Here is a 17,491-nt window from a genome sequence, read left to right on the forward strand (position 1 = left end):
CCTCCATATAGTGCCGTCACTATAAACCGTACAGCGGATGTACGCACAGCGTGAGGGCGTGTCATCGCGCGATCGCTGCCAACATTTACTCGGTTGCGTATATAGCAAACATGTCAGCGCGCAGCAAAGGCCGCTCCGCTTGCGCGTTCTGACCCGATCTTCCCAATCGGATCTGCGCGAACTACGGGAGAGAGAATGCATACAAGGTCTATATAGACAGAAGCGTGAACTTGCCCTGCCGAGCCGCTCCGAAAGGCTCGCTCCTCGTTCGGCGCAGCGCCCATTCGTCACGGCCCTCCCTAAAGAGACGCGGCGAGCGAAAGAGCGCTGCTTGCGCGTCTGATTTATCGCAGGACCTCCCTTCGGGACACATGTTTGGTGCCTGGAAGGCTCGTTTCCTTGTCAGAAGCCCGGGCACGTTGCCCCCCTTCCTCCGTTCCACAGCAGCAGGCGCGCGAGGTGCTCTTGAAAGCGCCCGGCGCGTACGCCACAGGAAATCGGAAGAGCGCGGGGAGCGCGCGTCACGCCGCGCGAGCCCACAGAAAGAAGTAATCAGGACCCGGCGGTTTAGATATTAATGGTCCGCACAAAGAGAGGCGATTCTGGCCGCGCGTCACCATACGCGGCCGCTCCGAGCGCAGCGCGCCGGCAAAAGCAAGCGAGAGATGAATGGGCCCTGGCGCAAAGAGGACAGGAACACGGCGGATTCGGCGCAACGCGGTGCTTGTGCCGACCACGCTAGCTACACAGGCGCGCTCGAGTGCGCAGGCAATGCCCGCGGCGCGCGCACCGCTAGCACTGTGCAACGCGGCAGTGCAGCTACCATAGCGGGTATAGAATAGAGGGCAACTGCTGCCCAAAACAGCGGTGGGCTGGCCCGACGAAAGAAGGAAGCCGTCTAACAAGGCCACGACAAGAATAACGCACACGATTACGACACGACAGTTGAAACGTGGCGGACCCTGGTTTGAACCCTGTGTGGAGGGAAATGGAACCTTCTTTTCTGGCTACTTTTGCCAAATGGAACGTGATTTCGATATAAACAGCCGTGGCTGCTGGCTGGGTGATGCTGCCCTGCCGAACAGCTCGCACGCAGGACCTGCAGCACTATCTCATCTTTAGTACACCATTATAGGTAGTAGAGTTGCGATCTGGGTCAGTTGGTGCATATTATTGAGAATTTAAGCCACTCAAAACACAAAGGACAGAGAAGAGACGCGGCACCCTGCTGATTGTGTGCGCGACGTCTGTTCTCTCTCTTTCGTCTTGTGACTGGTTTAATTTCTCAAGACCATTATAGGTGCCCACGCTGCTGGACTTGTTTTCCACGGAACTACTCAGTGATAAAACAAATAATAACTAGATATCATCATGCAACAAATATACGTCAGTGGCCTTTATCGTGGCCTAAATTTTTATATGCTAATAAAACAATCGTGAAAATCAGTCATACCAGGTGCGACGTGTACTAACTTATGAAGCATAAATCTTTTGACAACGCTAACGAAGTCCACGTTGCAAGTTTGCAAAATTAATCTTTGTTTTCACTTTACCTAACCTCAAACAGCAAATCAGTTTTTTTTTTAATTACGACGGCCGAATCGCGAATCCATGTTGTTTTGTAATTGATTCACATTTAAACGCAATATTATTTATACTTCAGCACCTTCACCGGCTTGAAGCGGAAAAACTATCTGCGGTTCATTCCTGGAATAAACATTAGAACGTTAAAAATAAAACACTGAGTATTATTTCTTCAGGCATCGACGGTTTACTAACACTGCTGCGAAACGCCGTTTTTTTATGCGGGATTTGTTTCCAGATACCACAGTTCCTTGGCTACTGACAAAACGTGGCACCAAGGGCCGGGTGCTAAAACGTGCATACGCTCGTAAACAAACAACTTAAACAACTGCCGGAAAAAAACAACCACAACAAAAAGGCTATACACGAGAGAGCCACGAACGCGGGACATTAAACGCAAAAGCAGAAAGACGACGCTGGCGCGCATACGAAGCCATTGAGCGTCACGTCATAAGCACACTGTGACGTCACGCAACGGCGTAAGACGTCATACTCGAACCCCGCGCAATGTGCGGGCTCTATATAATACAACAGCCTCGAAGATACAAAAGCATTACTTTAAGTGAAACTACGCTCCTGCTTAATCAAGGCGTGCTGTCCGTGCCTGCCATGATTAAAAAAAATTATGGGGTTTTACGTGCCAAAACCAGTTCTGATTATGAGGCACGCCGTAGTGGGAGACTCCGGAAATTTGGACCACCTGGGGTTCTTTAACGTGCACCTAAATCTAAGTACACGGGTGTTTTCGCATTTCGCCCCCATCGAAATGCGGCCGCCGTGGCCGGGATTCGATCCCGCGACCTCGTGCTCAGCAGCCCAACACCATAGCCACTGAGCAACCACGGCGGGTACCTGCCATGATACATGAAACGTTGATAGACGCGAACGGACACATGCTCCAGGCCGCGCTTTATCCTGTGTCTTCGCGTCTGCGTATACAGTATACATGTGTCCTTCCGCGCCATTCCGGGTGCAGTGTAACGTTTTCACTGTACACTCGTGTCATTATTAGTGGCAATATGAACGCGCACCTGCTACGTAACGTTCTCCCCAGTTTGAAATCACCGAATTAGCAGCTATACCATGTATAGCGAGTTAGGAAAGCCTTTTGTTGTTGCTCGAGACACGACAATCGGGCGTCGAAAGCAATCTCACAGAGAGAGAGAGAGAGAGAGAGAGGAAGAGAGGAAAGGCAGGGAGGTTAACCAGAACCGAATTTCCGGTTTGCTACCCTACACTGGAGTGGGGGATATAGGGGGTTGGAAAGAGTGCAAAGAGAGATAGAGAGAGAGAGAGAGAGAGAGCTGTCGCACACGGTGGCGAAGGAGGCTGGGGGGTGAACGTCGCATGGGTTCGCATCCCGCAGTCGCGAGGAGTGCTGCTGCTTCGACGACGGCAGTGGCATCGTCAGCCAAAAGGGGAGGAGTGCCTAGCGGAAACGCTGCGAATGAGAGGCGAGCGCTCTCGCCGGCGAGTAATGGGAAACGCGCGCGTGCTCGCCAGAGGCCGCCGCGGTGGATGGGGCCTGACAGCAAAAGGCAGACGCAAAAGACCGCGGCTGGAAGAAGATTGCTCCGCTTTAAATGACCAGTCTGTCGGAAGGAGCCGAAACAACGCCCTCCCCTCCCGCAAGGTTGGCGCGACGGCAAACAAACAGAACGACGAGAAAACGCGCTCATTCGGCGTCGCAGCTTGGCGGGGTCAATGACTACGCTTTCAGCTGGCGCGAGCGCCCGCCCGCTTGAGCAACATACGCTCTAACAGCCGCCGGCATTACTTCGCTAGAAACTCGGTCCGCAAAAAAAAAAATAATAATAAAAATAAAGAGCGAACGCCAATGGCTTCCAGCCCGCAGAATGAACTAGACGGCCGATGTCCGAAAAACGCGTGTATGCTTAAAAATTGCGGTCATCGTAAAAATCGTTGGTCAAATCGAGGACACAGTCTAACTCGGATGTTCTCGCTCTATCTCTATGTATCGCAATTACTGCTGTTCCAGTTTAGCGCCATGGGTATTTGCTAGCACTGTTACAGATCTGTTGTACTTACTGCCTTCGCGATATGAATTTTTACACTATAGTTCCTCCGTCAGAGCAGCGTATATCAATTCGCGACCACACAGTAGCGATGCGAAACCGCTGCAGCAATATTATCTACGTGGCGAATAGCTCATCAAAAATAAGGCGACGCCGTGTTTGCGGCAGGCGCCTCCGTCGAATGTGTCGCGGTCCTCAAAACAGAAGCCAGCGGGCTAATTAAGCGACATGCGCAGGTCGGAATACGTTGAAAAAGACTGCTGCTAGTCCTTATACACTAATTGGAAAAAGAGCCGCGGTATGGGTGGGGTTGGGCGTGTGTGTGTGTGTGTGTGTGTGGGGGGGGGGGGGGGGCACTACTGTTACTTTACTGGTAATTTTTGTTCCTGCTATATAGACATGCTTTTTGAAGATGAACACCGGGTTGCAGTTGTGCGCCCATCTGTGTGCACATGCATATGAAGGCGTTCTTACGACATCCCATGCGACACGATCGGCTCATGAACTTAGCGGATTACCTCCGTGGAGTACGCGCACCGACCCTGCGTCTTCCATGACCAGAAAATCCGATCGAAAGACAGCAAACACAGTTTACGAGCACGTACTCTTTATATCCCGCATCGAAGAACGGAGTCGCAAGCAGGATATACGGACGCTGACAGTTTACATTACACAGCTACAATGCGTGACATATAGGAATTCCAACGCCGCCGCATAAAATGTGCAAACGCACGACAAAGGCGTATATTTCGCGCCCAACGTAACACGGTTCTTGCAACTGCTAGCGGCGGCAGAGAAATCCTTGGAAGGAGTGAGCAACGCAAAGCATTGACGTCAGTCTACTTGGCTGCAGCTATCTAAGTGACCTCTAAATGATGCGATAGAAAGTGGCCGAAGAAAGGATGATTTCTCTGGAGTCAACGCTTCCACAGGGTATTCGTCAGTCGAAGCCCCCTTGTGGAAACGTTGGCCATGTTGAGCCGCGCATGAGCAGGTGCCACCAGGCGACGTATGTGCTAAAACGTTCCTGTTACAGCGATAGCGTTTCCCAACGTATGCGTGGTCTCGATACCTGGCCGACATTCACGAAAGCAGTGGCTCGTATATTGTTGAATGACAGACAATTGGCAGCCTGCGAAAGCTACTGCCGGCATTTGCAAGTATACAGATACAGCGCGAGCAGACGTGACGGAGGCGAGGACGAGATTTAGAGCTACGTCTGCTCGCACTGTACATAACTGCAACATCCCGTCAACTAGCTCAACGAAAATGTGTCATTGCGGGCGCTTGCTTCATGACAGCAACTCGGCCATTTTCTGGTTGTCCGTATACACATTGTGCCGAGTTACTCAACAGAAATTATACACTGAGCCTGCATATACCTGTTCGTCTTGCTCCATTTGTTTTCTTATATACCATTCAGCACAACATATTTCTGTTCTGTAAACAGCTATCCCAAACGTAAGCAGTGCTGAATGAAGAAGGCGGCCGCCAGATGAAGTAGCAAGCACACTGTGGTACAGAAGTTGGATAAACATGGATAAAGTGCCTCAGAAAGGCTGGCTGAGACACTTTATGCCTGTTTATCTAAATTCTATAAAGCAGTGCCGAGTAACGCGTCGCTTCCGTGTTTTGCAATCACAGCGCGAAACACAGGGGCTCAATAAAAAGGACATTACACGCGCCGCATCTTCTCGTGTTCCGTGTTGCAATTCCAAAACGCTGAATCATCAACCGGCGACCTTACGTGACTTCTGAGAGCGCTTAGCGCTCATAATGAACAAACACAGCATTATAGTCGACAAATCGTCAGTCTTCCATGAAACGTCTACATGAAAGCAACACCGTTGCGTGATGGCTGCTTTGCAAGCTGCGACATTGTTGGTACGACGCCATGCGCGCTTTTTCGCCTAGCTCCGTCAACGTAACCGTAAAATGCGCGCGCCTTTCTTCGGTGCACACAGTGTACACCAGACGCGCCGTAATCTAAACTACGCGAAAGCATCCAACAGTAAAAGCAGCGACAGGGAGTGATGCAAGAGAGAGAGGCCAACCGCCTCTAATCAGCACGCGTGTCGGCGCGCATGCGGTTTATCGCCCTGAAACCTTTCGCGCCCTCCAGCGACTAATGACAACAGCGCCGCGGACGGGAAGCACATAACCCGCAAGAGCCCTTCAACAGCTCGTGGTAATTACTCAGCCGATTGAGTGCCCCCCCCCCCCCCCCTTCTCTTTTTTTTTTTTTTTTTTCGTGACGACGTCCTTAAAGAATAGTTATCCGAGAGCCTCATGCCTTGCCACTGGAAAATGTCAACGACTGCGTCTGCACCGTGTCGAGCCCTCAAAGCTCTTGCTACCTCGGAATTGCTTAATGACCATATAGCTTAGTTACGTCAGAGGAAGAATTGGCGATATCGTGTGGTTCTGATCCGCTCGAATGCCTTCCGCATTACACACGCGTACCAAAAAGTGCGCACCTCGGTAGGTGTGCGTTGAGTACACCACCAGGTGTCAAAGTGATCGCCATACTCGGGAAATCTCTGCATTCTGTTGACAGGAATTTTATAAGGTTACGCTCGAACGTTCAAATCTGACTCTACAGCGCAGTGCACAGGCTGAGATACCGGACTCAGCCAAAAATGGCAACCATCATTTCACGGTCGTGAAAAACAGAAATAAATGGCGCGGAGGGGTATTTTTTGCTCCATTTCGCGAGCCGCGAAGGTTTGCACCCGACTACAAAAGCATTGGGAGCGCGGGAGCCATAGAAAGGTTAAACTTCCTGGAAGCCCAGCTACGAACGCTCGCTGGCCGCCTAAACAGACGACCAGTCTGCAACATTCAGTTCGACGAGGCACGCGTAGGCTCACACGATTATTATTTTTTTCTTTAGGGGGGGGGGGGGGGGGTGTACGCGTTGCTTTTGCATGACTCCCGTGCTCCGCAAAATTCTGTGGGGGCGATATATTATGCATGAAAGCGTGTCAGCTTCACGAGACCGTATACACAGGCAGAAGTGCCGAAAAGTCATATAAACATGACGGTAAACTTTCCTAGCTGCATAACCGACGCACATATATATTCCCAGTCGCATTACCAATGCGTTGACTCCACTCTAGCTAACCTCAACATGCATATATGGAGAGAGCACAGTAAATAAACAAACAAGCGCGCGCGCGCATCTGCATTTTAAGCACGGCGTGGGCGCACTGCGTGCCACAGGGCCGTGCACCGTGCACTGGGACGGTGCACAGCCCCGTGCCGCCGGGGGCGTGTGCCGCAGGCTGTCGCAACCACCTGTCAGCACGCGACGTACCGAGGAGGCGGCCGAGGCCCCGTCGACGAGAACGTCGTCCGCGAAGGCGACCCTCTTGGGCGGCTGGCGCCTCGGCAGAGAGCGGCGGCCCTTATCCGCGCCGGCGGCCTTCAGCATTCCTCCGGCTGGGACTCCGCCACCGCGGCGAAGCACATCACACAGAACGACGAGCCACGCGCGTCGGCACCCACGGCTGATCCTGGCGTCACACACACGGGGCGCGCCGCAGTCGCTGGTGGCAGCACACTGTCTTTGCTCAGAAGGCTCGTGTCATCCGTCACTCGGCTGCTTCCGCCGTTCCCGCCGCAGACGTTCGAGTTTGTCACGGACAACACTTCACGTGCGCGCGCGCGCCGCTCTAAGTTGCGCGAACGCGTGGCGCGCGCCGAGGAGGCTCACGCAACCGTGCGCTCCGTCACCCGGGCCAGAGGTGACGGGGGGGAAAGACAGCACCAAGGACACGTTCTCGTTCCGCAGCCACACAAGCACCCACGACGGCGCGGGCCGGGAGGAAGAAGACACAGTGCGACGCACACACAGAGAGAATGCCGGCGCCAGCGGGCTTCCTCCAACGCGCCGCACAGCAGGCAAACACGCACGCGCCGAGTCGACGACACCGGCGTTGGCCCGCGCGTGGACGACAGCGGCCCAGAGAGAGGAACGCAACGCGGTCGCGGCAGCTGCTGCACCGGCCTCCGTCGACGACGACTGACGAACTGGCTCGTCGGCGGTGGCGGCCCGCGGCGAGAACGAGGAAGCCCGAGGGGGAAGCCATCAAACGCAGCCGACGGGAAAGAGGGGCGCGCCGAGAAGGGGGTGGGGGGGAGAAACTTTCGCTGCGCAGCGCGGCGGCCAGCGTCGATCGGCCGGACGGGCGCGCAGGCCCCTCGCGGCGCTCTCCTCGACCTCCACGCGCACAGCTGGCGTGCACGCGCACGTGCCCCCTTCTCCGGGGCGCAACGCGCGGGACGGGAACGAGGAGCCTCCGCTGACCCGACCGACCGCGCCCAGATGGTCCGACGGTGAAAACAGCCGAGTTGGCACGGCGGTATAGGACTACATCTCTGCTCCCGAACTGGCAAGAAGCGGCGGCAAAATGTGCGCGTCACCCCAACGACGAGAGACAACCTCGAAGATGGCCGCCGATGACGTTTTCCTCTAAATATGAATAAGACATCGGCGACGCGCCGCTGCTTCATTTGCATCCCCTTACCGTTTTTACTCGACTGTGGAGGATGTATCCGAAACGAAGTGTCAGGGACGAAACGCAAAGAATTGACCGCATGCAAGGAACTGCCACTTGAAAATGCGGGCATGTAGGATGATGCCAGTCTAAAATAGGAAGTTCACACCCGTCCATTCGGAGTCTGACGCGCGGCCGGCTGGAAGGATTCGATGCCAGCCTCGCTCTATCAAAACTCGGAGAGAAAATGGGGGTCAAAGGGCAAATACGTCTATCGCAAGGCTGGTCTACACGCAACGTGGGGAAACCAGGGCGACGGCGACATGCCCGCGGTGACCCACCGACAGCAGGTCAATTAGCGAGGGGCGCAGAAAAGCCAACTTGCCAAACCAGTCGGATGATGCCGGAGCGCGCATCACGACGACACCTGCACAAGTTGCTTATCGGCCTTCTACTGGTAACGTATAGCAAGCAGCGCCTAGTTGCGTTTCTCTAGATCTCCCTGACGATGCCGGCAAGGATCGCGCGCGCTGGTTCTTTCACGACACTCTATCGCACGCGAATACGCCAACCTACGACAAAACGTCAGGTTTTGTTCGGTGAACAAGTATATAGAACAAGTGCATACAAGTATACTGAAACGTTTCTTTGTCCATCAGCAGGTTCTTCTGTTGCAGTTACAGGTCGTAAACGGCCAGCCAAATTTGCGACAATCGTGGACGAACGGCAGAAATGCCGAATTGGTGAAGGGAAAAGAATGCATAGACAGACAAGTGTTTACGTAGGTGCCAACGGGAAGGAAAAGCCCATATTATAACGAAGGAAGGCGAGGAGCGGATAACTTCCGCTACGAAATAAAATTAGGTGATGCGTAATGCCATTTAATTGCACGCCTTCCAAAATTTGCATCAGGGCCGTTGTTCACGCTGCGACCACAAAAAAAAAAAAAAAAAAAGAAAACTCGCACGAACAGCGAACGCGTACGTAAGGAAATTGTAAGTCGCCAAAGCGAACGAACGTTAAAAGGAAGACGGTGAGTCTTTAGCGTGCTGCTATTTGTCATAACGACTAATTACACGAATACCATACAACGAACCAGAATAACTGTTAGCGTGCTCCGAAAATGGCAAGGACGAGGTCATCAATTCACAGCGGCCACTTCATTTCTAGCGAGCAGCCGCTCGCTGCATTCCAGCCAAAGGAAACGACAGCAAGCAATTTCGCGAAGCCCATCAGAAGCCCTCTTCATTTAACTGCAGCAGATGAATGCGAATAGTAAAAAAAAAAAATAGAAATAGGGAAAAGAATAAGCAACGCAGGAGGCCGTATAAAAACCTATTTTTTTTTTTTTTTTTTTTCTGGCGCAGTTACAACGCGCGGCCCCGTAGTTGGTCAACAAAACCGGGCAATATACTGGAGTGATCTCGGAGCCAAAGCGGTGGGAACGAAGACAACGAAAGAAAGAAAGAAAGAAAGAAAGAAAGAAAGAAAGAAAGAAAGAAAGAAAGAAAGAAAGAAAGAAAGAAAGAAAGAAAGAAAGAGAGAAAGAACTCGCTAACCCCGAACGTTCTCATTTCCCCTTGTCCTCAAAAGTAACTTACACAGCAACGAGCGTTTTATTCGTGGGGACAGTCTCGGCTAGATCGGAGCGGCTGCCGCCACGCAGTTTTGCTTTATTCGAAGCCGGACAACAAACGAAGTCGAAAAAGAACCGACGGATGGCGCGCTATACGCAGAGGAACAAAAAATATATATATAATGAAATGAAAAAACCCGCCGCCCATCGCAACCTCGAGGATGCGTTGCCTTCTCCCATCTGCAGAACGCATTCCCTTATCGGATAAGGAGCGCGGGCCGGCGACTCTTTGCTCTGGAGATAGGAGGAAGGAAAACAAAACACAACACAGCGCGCAGGACCCAATCGGCGAGGGGGGGGGGGGGGGGGTATGAGTGTGGGGGCCAAGCCGAGTCGTTCCACATCGAGCAGCTAGAACACGCGCTCCGTGCGCTAGGTTAGGTCGGCCGTCGCGCCACTCGAGCGAGAGAGAGAGAGATTACGAGAGCCAGCGTGCGTACGTGATCAGCGCAGCGAACGAGGAGGAACCGAGCGGCGGAAAGGCAAGGAGACACATTTGCTGCTCGCCCCTTTCCCTCCCGACCAACCTTCCGAGCGTGTGCACCCAGACCACCACCACCTGCTGGGGCATACACCACGAACACGCGTAGCGCATTCACATCATTTCTCGCGCATGCAGGGTACTGGCGCAGAGGTCAGTGGACCAGCAGCTTTCGGAGCGATTTCTGAACGGCCCTTCGAATGGGCTCGAGGCGCAGCTCAGGTGAGGCGCGCGCGCGGAAACGAGGTTTGCGCCGCAGTACTATATAGTACAGCAGCTGGGTGTTTATTTAATAGTTGAAAGAGAAAGAACGGAAATTGCTGCTGAGCGCACTGCAACTGTCTAGCTTAGGCGACATGGGTCGTCGCTGGGCACCTAATCAGCGGTAAGCAAAGGAGGCTGGAGGTAAAGGTCAGGAAAAGAGAATATAGCAGAGAGGACAGACTACTACAGGAGGAAACTATATGAAGAGTAATTTACAAGCACAGCGAATACGTAAGCAGTTCACCCATAGTTCACACTTGCCAAGTCACTCACTGCCAATTGACTTCTCTTCCTTAAAAAAATAAAAATAAAAAATAAAAAAAAATAAAAAATCGGTAGTAAATGCGAGTGGCTCGGAAGTGACAAATTCCTCAAATTGCTACTTACTCATAAACCCCATTGATTCACGGGGTTTACCGTCCCAATGCAACAATGAGGCTATGATAGAAGCCGTAGCGGAGAGCTCGGGCTTGACTAGGACCACCTGGGGTTCTTTGGCGTGCAGTCCAATATTTGGGTACGCACTGTTTAAAAGAAATAAACGCAGGCGACGCTTCCAGATTTTCACGGCTCTCGAACTCCCGTGTCAATGACTGGCTTCTTCGTTTATTCGCAAAACGCCGAAGAAATATTGGAGCAACCGGGTGAAAAATGAGGTTGGCTGGGCGAAGCTGGAACGAGCACGCCACGTTCGCTAGATGTGTTGTTGAAGAGGCCTCTGTTTTTTCTTTTCCTTCTTTTTTTTCTATTTGACAGCAAAATGAGAAAATCACTTTGTTTTTCTGTATTTTCCGCTCCTTTTGCTCCCTTTAGCAATTAACACACCTCAAGAGGCGGCGAAACGAAGCGACGAGTATCTACATAAGCCGCGGGCAGCAAGACGATGGACGCCAATGGGGGCATATAATGAATATATATATATATATATATATATATATATATATATATATATATATATATATATATATAATTTCAAACGGTCAATTTAAACGGGGTAAATGAACGAGAGGCGCCGGACCATGAAGGCGCGTGCTCCAATATTCCCTGGAGTAGACGGGCAGGTTCCAGCGCTTCGTGGCCGCTTCGCGAACGACTCACCGAAAGTGTGTACGAAGTGCATTATCGCGCAGCGTGGAAAGTTTAAAACGAGAAAGTTTCACGGCAAAAAAGGAAAAAGAGGCCTCCAACGGGAGCCGTTTTCCAAAACAAGGCTTCATTTTTCTGAACCTCCTCCTTTTTTTGCCGCGCTCTTAACGAAGCTCCACATATTAGGCGCACTACACAGTAGATTGCGACCGCTTCCGCGCTGTAGAGAGAGGCCTGCACCAACGATGGTCGGTCACAACCACAAGGGGAGAGATATCCTGAGAAGGCGCGCTTCCAGCAGCTTGCTTTGCTTAGACCTCTTTGGAAGAAGCAAGTCGCTAAAAAGAAAAGTCCGGCGACCGTGACGGACACGTAATCCCATATATATATATATATATATATATATATATATTATTTCTTGTGGATGGGGAGTACTGTCCACACATCACGTGCCCAAGGTTAGGACGTTGCTTACTCTTAGTCCATTAATTCACCACTATAGGAGTGCCAAAAAAGATTAGAAACCTATACCTCAGTAATGGGGTTGCTGACAACGCCGTAATAGCATACACTTAAACGCTTAACTCACAATGCGCAGATTCCCAAACTTCTCCGTACCCACCAGTGTTGTACACGTTCCTCTATAACAGGAACGAAAGCTCGTTCCTTCCAAATCTTGCAGGGAACGAGTTCCGGCCCGTTACAAGTTCATTTAATGCGGAAGAGGAACGCGTTCAGTTACACTTCGAACATTGGAACGTGTCGTTACATTAACATTACATTTGATTTTGTTACATTAAAATATAGTGTCGCATAATCCTGAGGCGAAATAAAGTGAGCAATTTAAAACTCACATCAACCTACGTATATTATACGAATTTGAACATCGCCGGCGGCAGATTATCTGGAGATAAAAAGAATCCAAAGAAACACTCCTGGACGAATTTTTTTCAGGGAGCATCGGACATACTCCAGAAATGTCTAACTGCAACTTTGGTGCTCGTCTATTACAAGTGCAAAACACATATGGCACAAAACACATATGGCACTTTACATTTCGGTCTTAAATGCGCAGTCAGAATAGTGTGCTTCAGATCTTCAAATAGAAAGTTACTCACATGCACCAGTATCCTCCTGAGACCCGAACACAACAACGAAACATAATCGCTCTTCAAGGTGGTTTTTAATGTCTACTGTTAAGTCTTGAACTTGAAAAACAATTTTTTAAAACTTGAACACCACAGATAGATGTCAAAAGCTCCGTCTCCATGAGCTTGAAAAAAAGTTACTATCTCCATCATCTCCTCATGTTAGCTGTGGTAAAAACTGCATTTCATTGTTTAAACGCTGAGATGAAGATGGAAGTACGTGTAATACATTGTCATGTTGGTGCCACGCCCGGTATTTTCACGCAATCTCGGTGATTTCGAAACAAGCCTCGAGGTTGCTTTCGGCCGTCTGGGGCGACACAGAGGCCTAGATCAATTTATTGTCAAATTTCTCGAAAGCGGAAGACAAGAATATGAATAAACCACCTCTTTAGAGTTACACATGCACCGCACTCCATACCCAGAGTGAATATTTTGCGTAACCACTTCCGATTCAATTTCGAAAAAAGTTGAAGGCAATGAGCAATGTATTGTACAAAGGGTCTTGGGAGGATATAGTTCAATTTCTTGCACAAAAACCGCATCCAAGGGAACAATACATAGGCGTCTAATGAATGCTGATTAAGTATTGCAGTACGAGTGGGGAAAAACATGTCCAGAATACATATTCGCAATTTAGTAAAGACCCTTGCTTGAACTCAACAAGAGTTACATCTCGATGTTGGCACCCGACAGGCCAGCATGGAGGAAAGAAACTATAAGAGGGAGCGTCATGTGACAATCTTGAAGCCTATAGTCATAAAAAATATGACAGCAGAACTCACGAAAGTAAATGCATCGCAGTCACGTGACAGGCAAGCGGTAGTTCTTTGCGCCTCACGCGGTCGCCCATCCGCCCTGCATGATGTGCTCCTATATACGTACGTGCGTCTGTTCAGTGAAGTGGAAGGTTTACAGAAGGAACGCCGTTACCTCTGCCGTTCCTTCATAAACGTAACCGGTTACCGTTACAGTTCCACCAAACCTTAAAGGAACGGTGGCGTTCCTCCATTCCTCCCAAAAGGAACTAGTTCCAGGAACGCGGTTCCGTACAACACTGGCACCCACTCTTTCATCTCAATATACCTGCCACTTCTTTCTTCTTTCTCTCGAGATATTCTACAGGCGCATCATCTATTGATTCCCCGCTGATATTGGCAATTATCATTCGAGTAAACAGAGCCGTGTTTTACTGCCCGAAGCAACTAACGGCTAGAGCCCTTTGAACCACAGACGGTCACCAAGACGTCGTACCTTTATTTCGCTCCGTGGGTGCGATATACTCTGGAGGAGATGCCATAGGGACTAACGTCTGACACAAAATAACGCCGGAAGGCGGTTGTCGTGCCGCTGCGTACGCGTGCAAACGACTGCCGAGAGGGAGATAGAGAGAGAGAGGGGGAAAAAAAGGGGGGGGGGGGGGCTATACGACACAGTTATAATCCACGTTTACGAAGACGAATGCGCAAGGACGAAGAAATACGCGGCAAGAGCGAGGCAAGACTCAAGAAAAATACTAAAACGCAGTCATTATTCACAAGTTGTGAACCTGAAACGACACGCTGCTTCTTTGTTATTCTGAGTACACGTTACATTCTATACACTCCGTATCATATCACTTTCCGCGGTGCCTGCTTTACGCTCCGTATACCGAAGCGCCGGCGCCAAATACTATACTATGCTTATGCACGCGTATTGCGGTATTATTAGGAGCATTATTGCGGTATCTCAAGTCGACAGGTCTTGGCGGCCGTTTGTAGGTTAGGCACCTTCAGATGTGTGCGAAACTGTGCTATCTCTATTTTCAAATTCCTATATCCTCTTCTCCCAGAGCAGGGTAGGGAATTGGACGTGCCTCTGGTTAACCTCCTTGCCTTTCCTCTCTTCTGTTTCTCTCTCGCTTGCACACGTAATATGACACGAAACACCCGAGGTCTCACCTTAAACCGAGGCGACTATACAGTGGTGAAGCGGCGATGCAAACAACTTCGCGGCGCCCCTTTATGACTCCGTGCCAGCAGACACCGACGCTGTCATTAGCCAATTGAGCATCATTAGCGGAGAGAGGTCGCGATAGGAGGGGCAGAGCGTGCGAGAGTTCGAGAGGCGATGAACGGACGAGACGATCACGCCGGGAAAGTGAACGCGTGACGTGTACAGCAAGAATCCGAAGTTGGGGGGAGGGTTTTTCGACGCAGTAGCAACAAACAAGGAAACAAAAAGGCCAAAACTATCGTGATCGAAGCGCGAAAAGGTTGTGCGATCGCGCTGTAATTAAGGTTAAGGGTGCACTTGGGGCTCGCAGATCAAGATAAGGTATCTAGCACTTTTAACGAATACGTTATTCGGAGCCGCTAAACGCTGCAGTGGCGCGGCGCTCGCAGGTTCTCATGACGCGAAGATTACAAGACGATACGTGACAACCACGAGATTAAGGACATCAAGGAGTGGGAAATTTCGCCCGTCAAAACACTCAAGGACATGCAGCAGACGTATCAGCCCGAAGCGACAACATCGAGACTAGATGCGAACGAGACCACGCATCTCGGTTCGCTTCCGGTCCGAACGACGGGAACATCACGGTCGCAAACCTATGGCTTCCGCGTGCTCGGGCGGGGCCCTGTAGGGCGCGGCAGGCCCACGAGTTGTTGACGGCCAACGCCGGCGCGTCGTCCCTCGCGACGACCTTACGACACAGCGATCACGGCCGAGCGAGCGAGCCGCCGAAAGGCTGCATGCGCGGCTTCGTTCGGTTCCCGCGGAGCCGCGTCGTTTCTCATGGAAGAAGAGTCACGCATTCGCGGTCAACGCCGAAAATGGGGGTGTCCGGCGTGCGGGGTCACAATAAGGACGCCCGATCGGGCTTTCTTGTGCTCCGTTTACTTCCCACGATTACTCGCGCGTTCGCCGGACCGGCCCGTCCTCCTGAATGGTCGACGCGCAGAGGCGACGACAGCAGCCGTGCGCGCGCGCGTGCGTGCAAAGGAGGCGCGCGCGACACAAGAACCCGCAATCGGACCGCGCGCGGCCGACGGTCAGCCAGCCGGTGGACCGCTAAGGAACGTGCAGGATGCGCCAACGGCTCCCTCGCGTGACGCGGACAAGCGCACAAAAGGAGCCGCTATATACGCGCCGTCGGCCGGCCGAACAAGAGCGCGCGGCTGCGAGAACAATCGAGCTCGGGAACCTCGCGAACAACAACGCGCCACCACCCTCGCGGTTCTGTTGTGATCGGCGCAAGCTGCAGTGCCGTCTCGTATATACTGCTGGCGAAAGGTAACCTGTCGGTGACAAAAAAGTCCGGGCCGGCACGCGTGTACAAAAAAGCTGGGGCCACAGTCGTTGCGCACATTGTCGTCTTGCGTGTATATGGGTTTCAGATCTTCACAATACGATTCCCGCTGCGGGCCCCACCGAAACACTTCTCCGTAACAACACGCGGCTTCAAGCGTATAGTACGCTACTCAGAACCGCGGTCACATGTAAGCTAACTGAAGAAGCTGAAGTTCAATGCACCACTCTTGAGCATTGGAAAAAAAAGTCGCAGTTTCGCCCGAAAGGCGAAGCATCATATGCGATAGCAAATTAGTAGAGAGCTATACGGACTACGGATAGTAGTTTTATCGGCTGCATAAACTCGGACACATTCGCTGACTAACTGAATTAACAAGCATGGTGTCAGCGCGCACAGATCACACTCGATGACCGCATAAACTGTCAAACTGCCCGTGTCAACGCTGGCATGAGCAAACGCGGCAGCAGCGAGCGAAGGTTCGTGCGGTGTTTCGCTTCAACGAAAACTGAGCGGCGAAAGCACAGAGCATACAAAGGTCAAAGCCGTGTGGAGATCGCTTTCAATTAAGATACGGTGCGCGCGACAGCCCGCAGCCGCGCAAAGTACAAGTACCCAGTTGCTGGCAGAGTAGAAGCCGCACCAACTCCCTCCCGCGCTGCCTTCCCGCCTTCCTCCTTTGGCTTTTTTTTTTGAGTCGCCAGTTCCCCTTGCGCCCAGTCGCAAGATACGCATTTGGCGCCGCAGCTAAACGTCACCTCCCCTCCCTCCCTCCCTCCCTTCCATCACCCCACGGCCTTTCGCACGATGGAAGAAGTCACGTTTGCTCTCCGCCGTGCATTCGCTCTCCGTGAAAGCGCGTGTCCCTCGCGCGTTTTCCGTCGCACATGAAGCATACGGCACCCGGCGACAATGTTATCGCCCTTGGACTTTATACGGAACCTCACGGCGACGCCGACGACAGTAATCCGCTTGGAGTGTCCATATAATTGTTATCGCAATACAAGTAATAATATGGGGGCTGTCGTGAAGACGATACGACGACACCGAAAACTGAGTGCCTAAAGAACAATGACTATTAAGCTTGCGGAGCCTGAAATAACCTACATCTTCGTATGCTTATGTAATATTCGCAGACAACACCGTGACGCCGACGGCTGGTCGCAGATATATGGCACACCTGAAGGCAAGAAATGCATGCGGTCTTCGTCAACTTCGCTGACCACTGCGTGGTTTGACTAGTACTGGTCCGCGTGGTGCAGTTCCTCTTGCGCTTCCCTTGCGCCCCCTTAGCGCTGCGTCTCACTCACCGTCACGTCGACGGTCACCCTGTGTTGTCATGCCAAGTCTATACAGCGCGCCGCTGAATATGCTTCACTGGTGACATACTTATTGATACATAGTGTTTAACTAACCCAATCATATTAGACATACCGACGTTTGTATTCACTAACTCCTCAAGATC

General features: G+C 51.6%; 1 protein-coding gene across 2 annotated transcripts in view; it reads right to left on the reverse strand.

Moving 5' to 3' along the window:
* Positions 1-17,491, reverse strand: part of LOC119436857 (uncharacterized) — a 334,612-nt gene that overhangs the window by 191,379 nt on the left and 125,742 nt on the right. The window contains exon 1 of one of the 2 annotated variants that reach the window (XM_049660039.1): positions 6,937-7,617. The exons of the other annotated variant lie outside the window; for it this stretch is intronic. Within the exon in view, the coding sequence (XP_049515996.1) occupies positions 6,937-7,053 (117 nt within the window). The 5' untranslated portion in view covers positions 7,054-7,617. Of the gene's footprint in view, positions 1-6,936; positions 7,618-17,491 lie in introns of those variants that run through there. 2 annotated transcript variants of the gene reach the window in all.

This window comes from Dermacentor silvarum, chromosome 1, assembly GCF_013339745.2.
Source record: "Dermacentor silvarum isolate Dsil-2018 chromosome 1, BIME_Dsil_1.4, whole genome shotgun sequence".
Lineage (NCBI taxonomy): Eukaryota > Metazoa > Arthropoda > Arachnida > Ixodida > Ixodidae > Dermacentor > Dermacentor silvarum.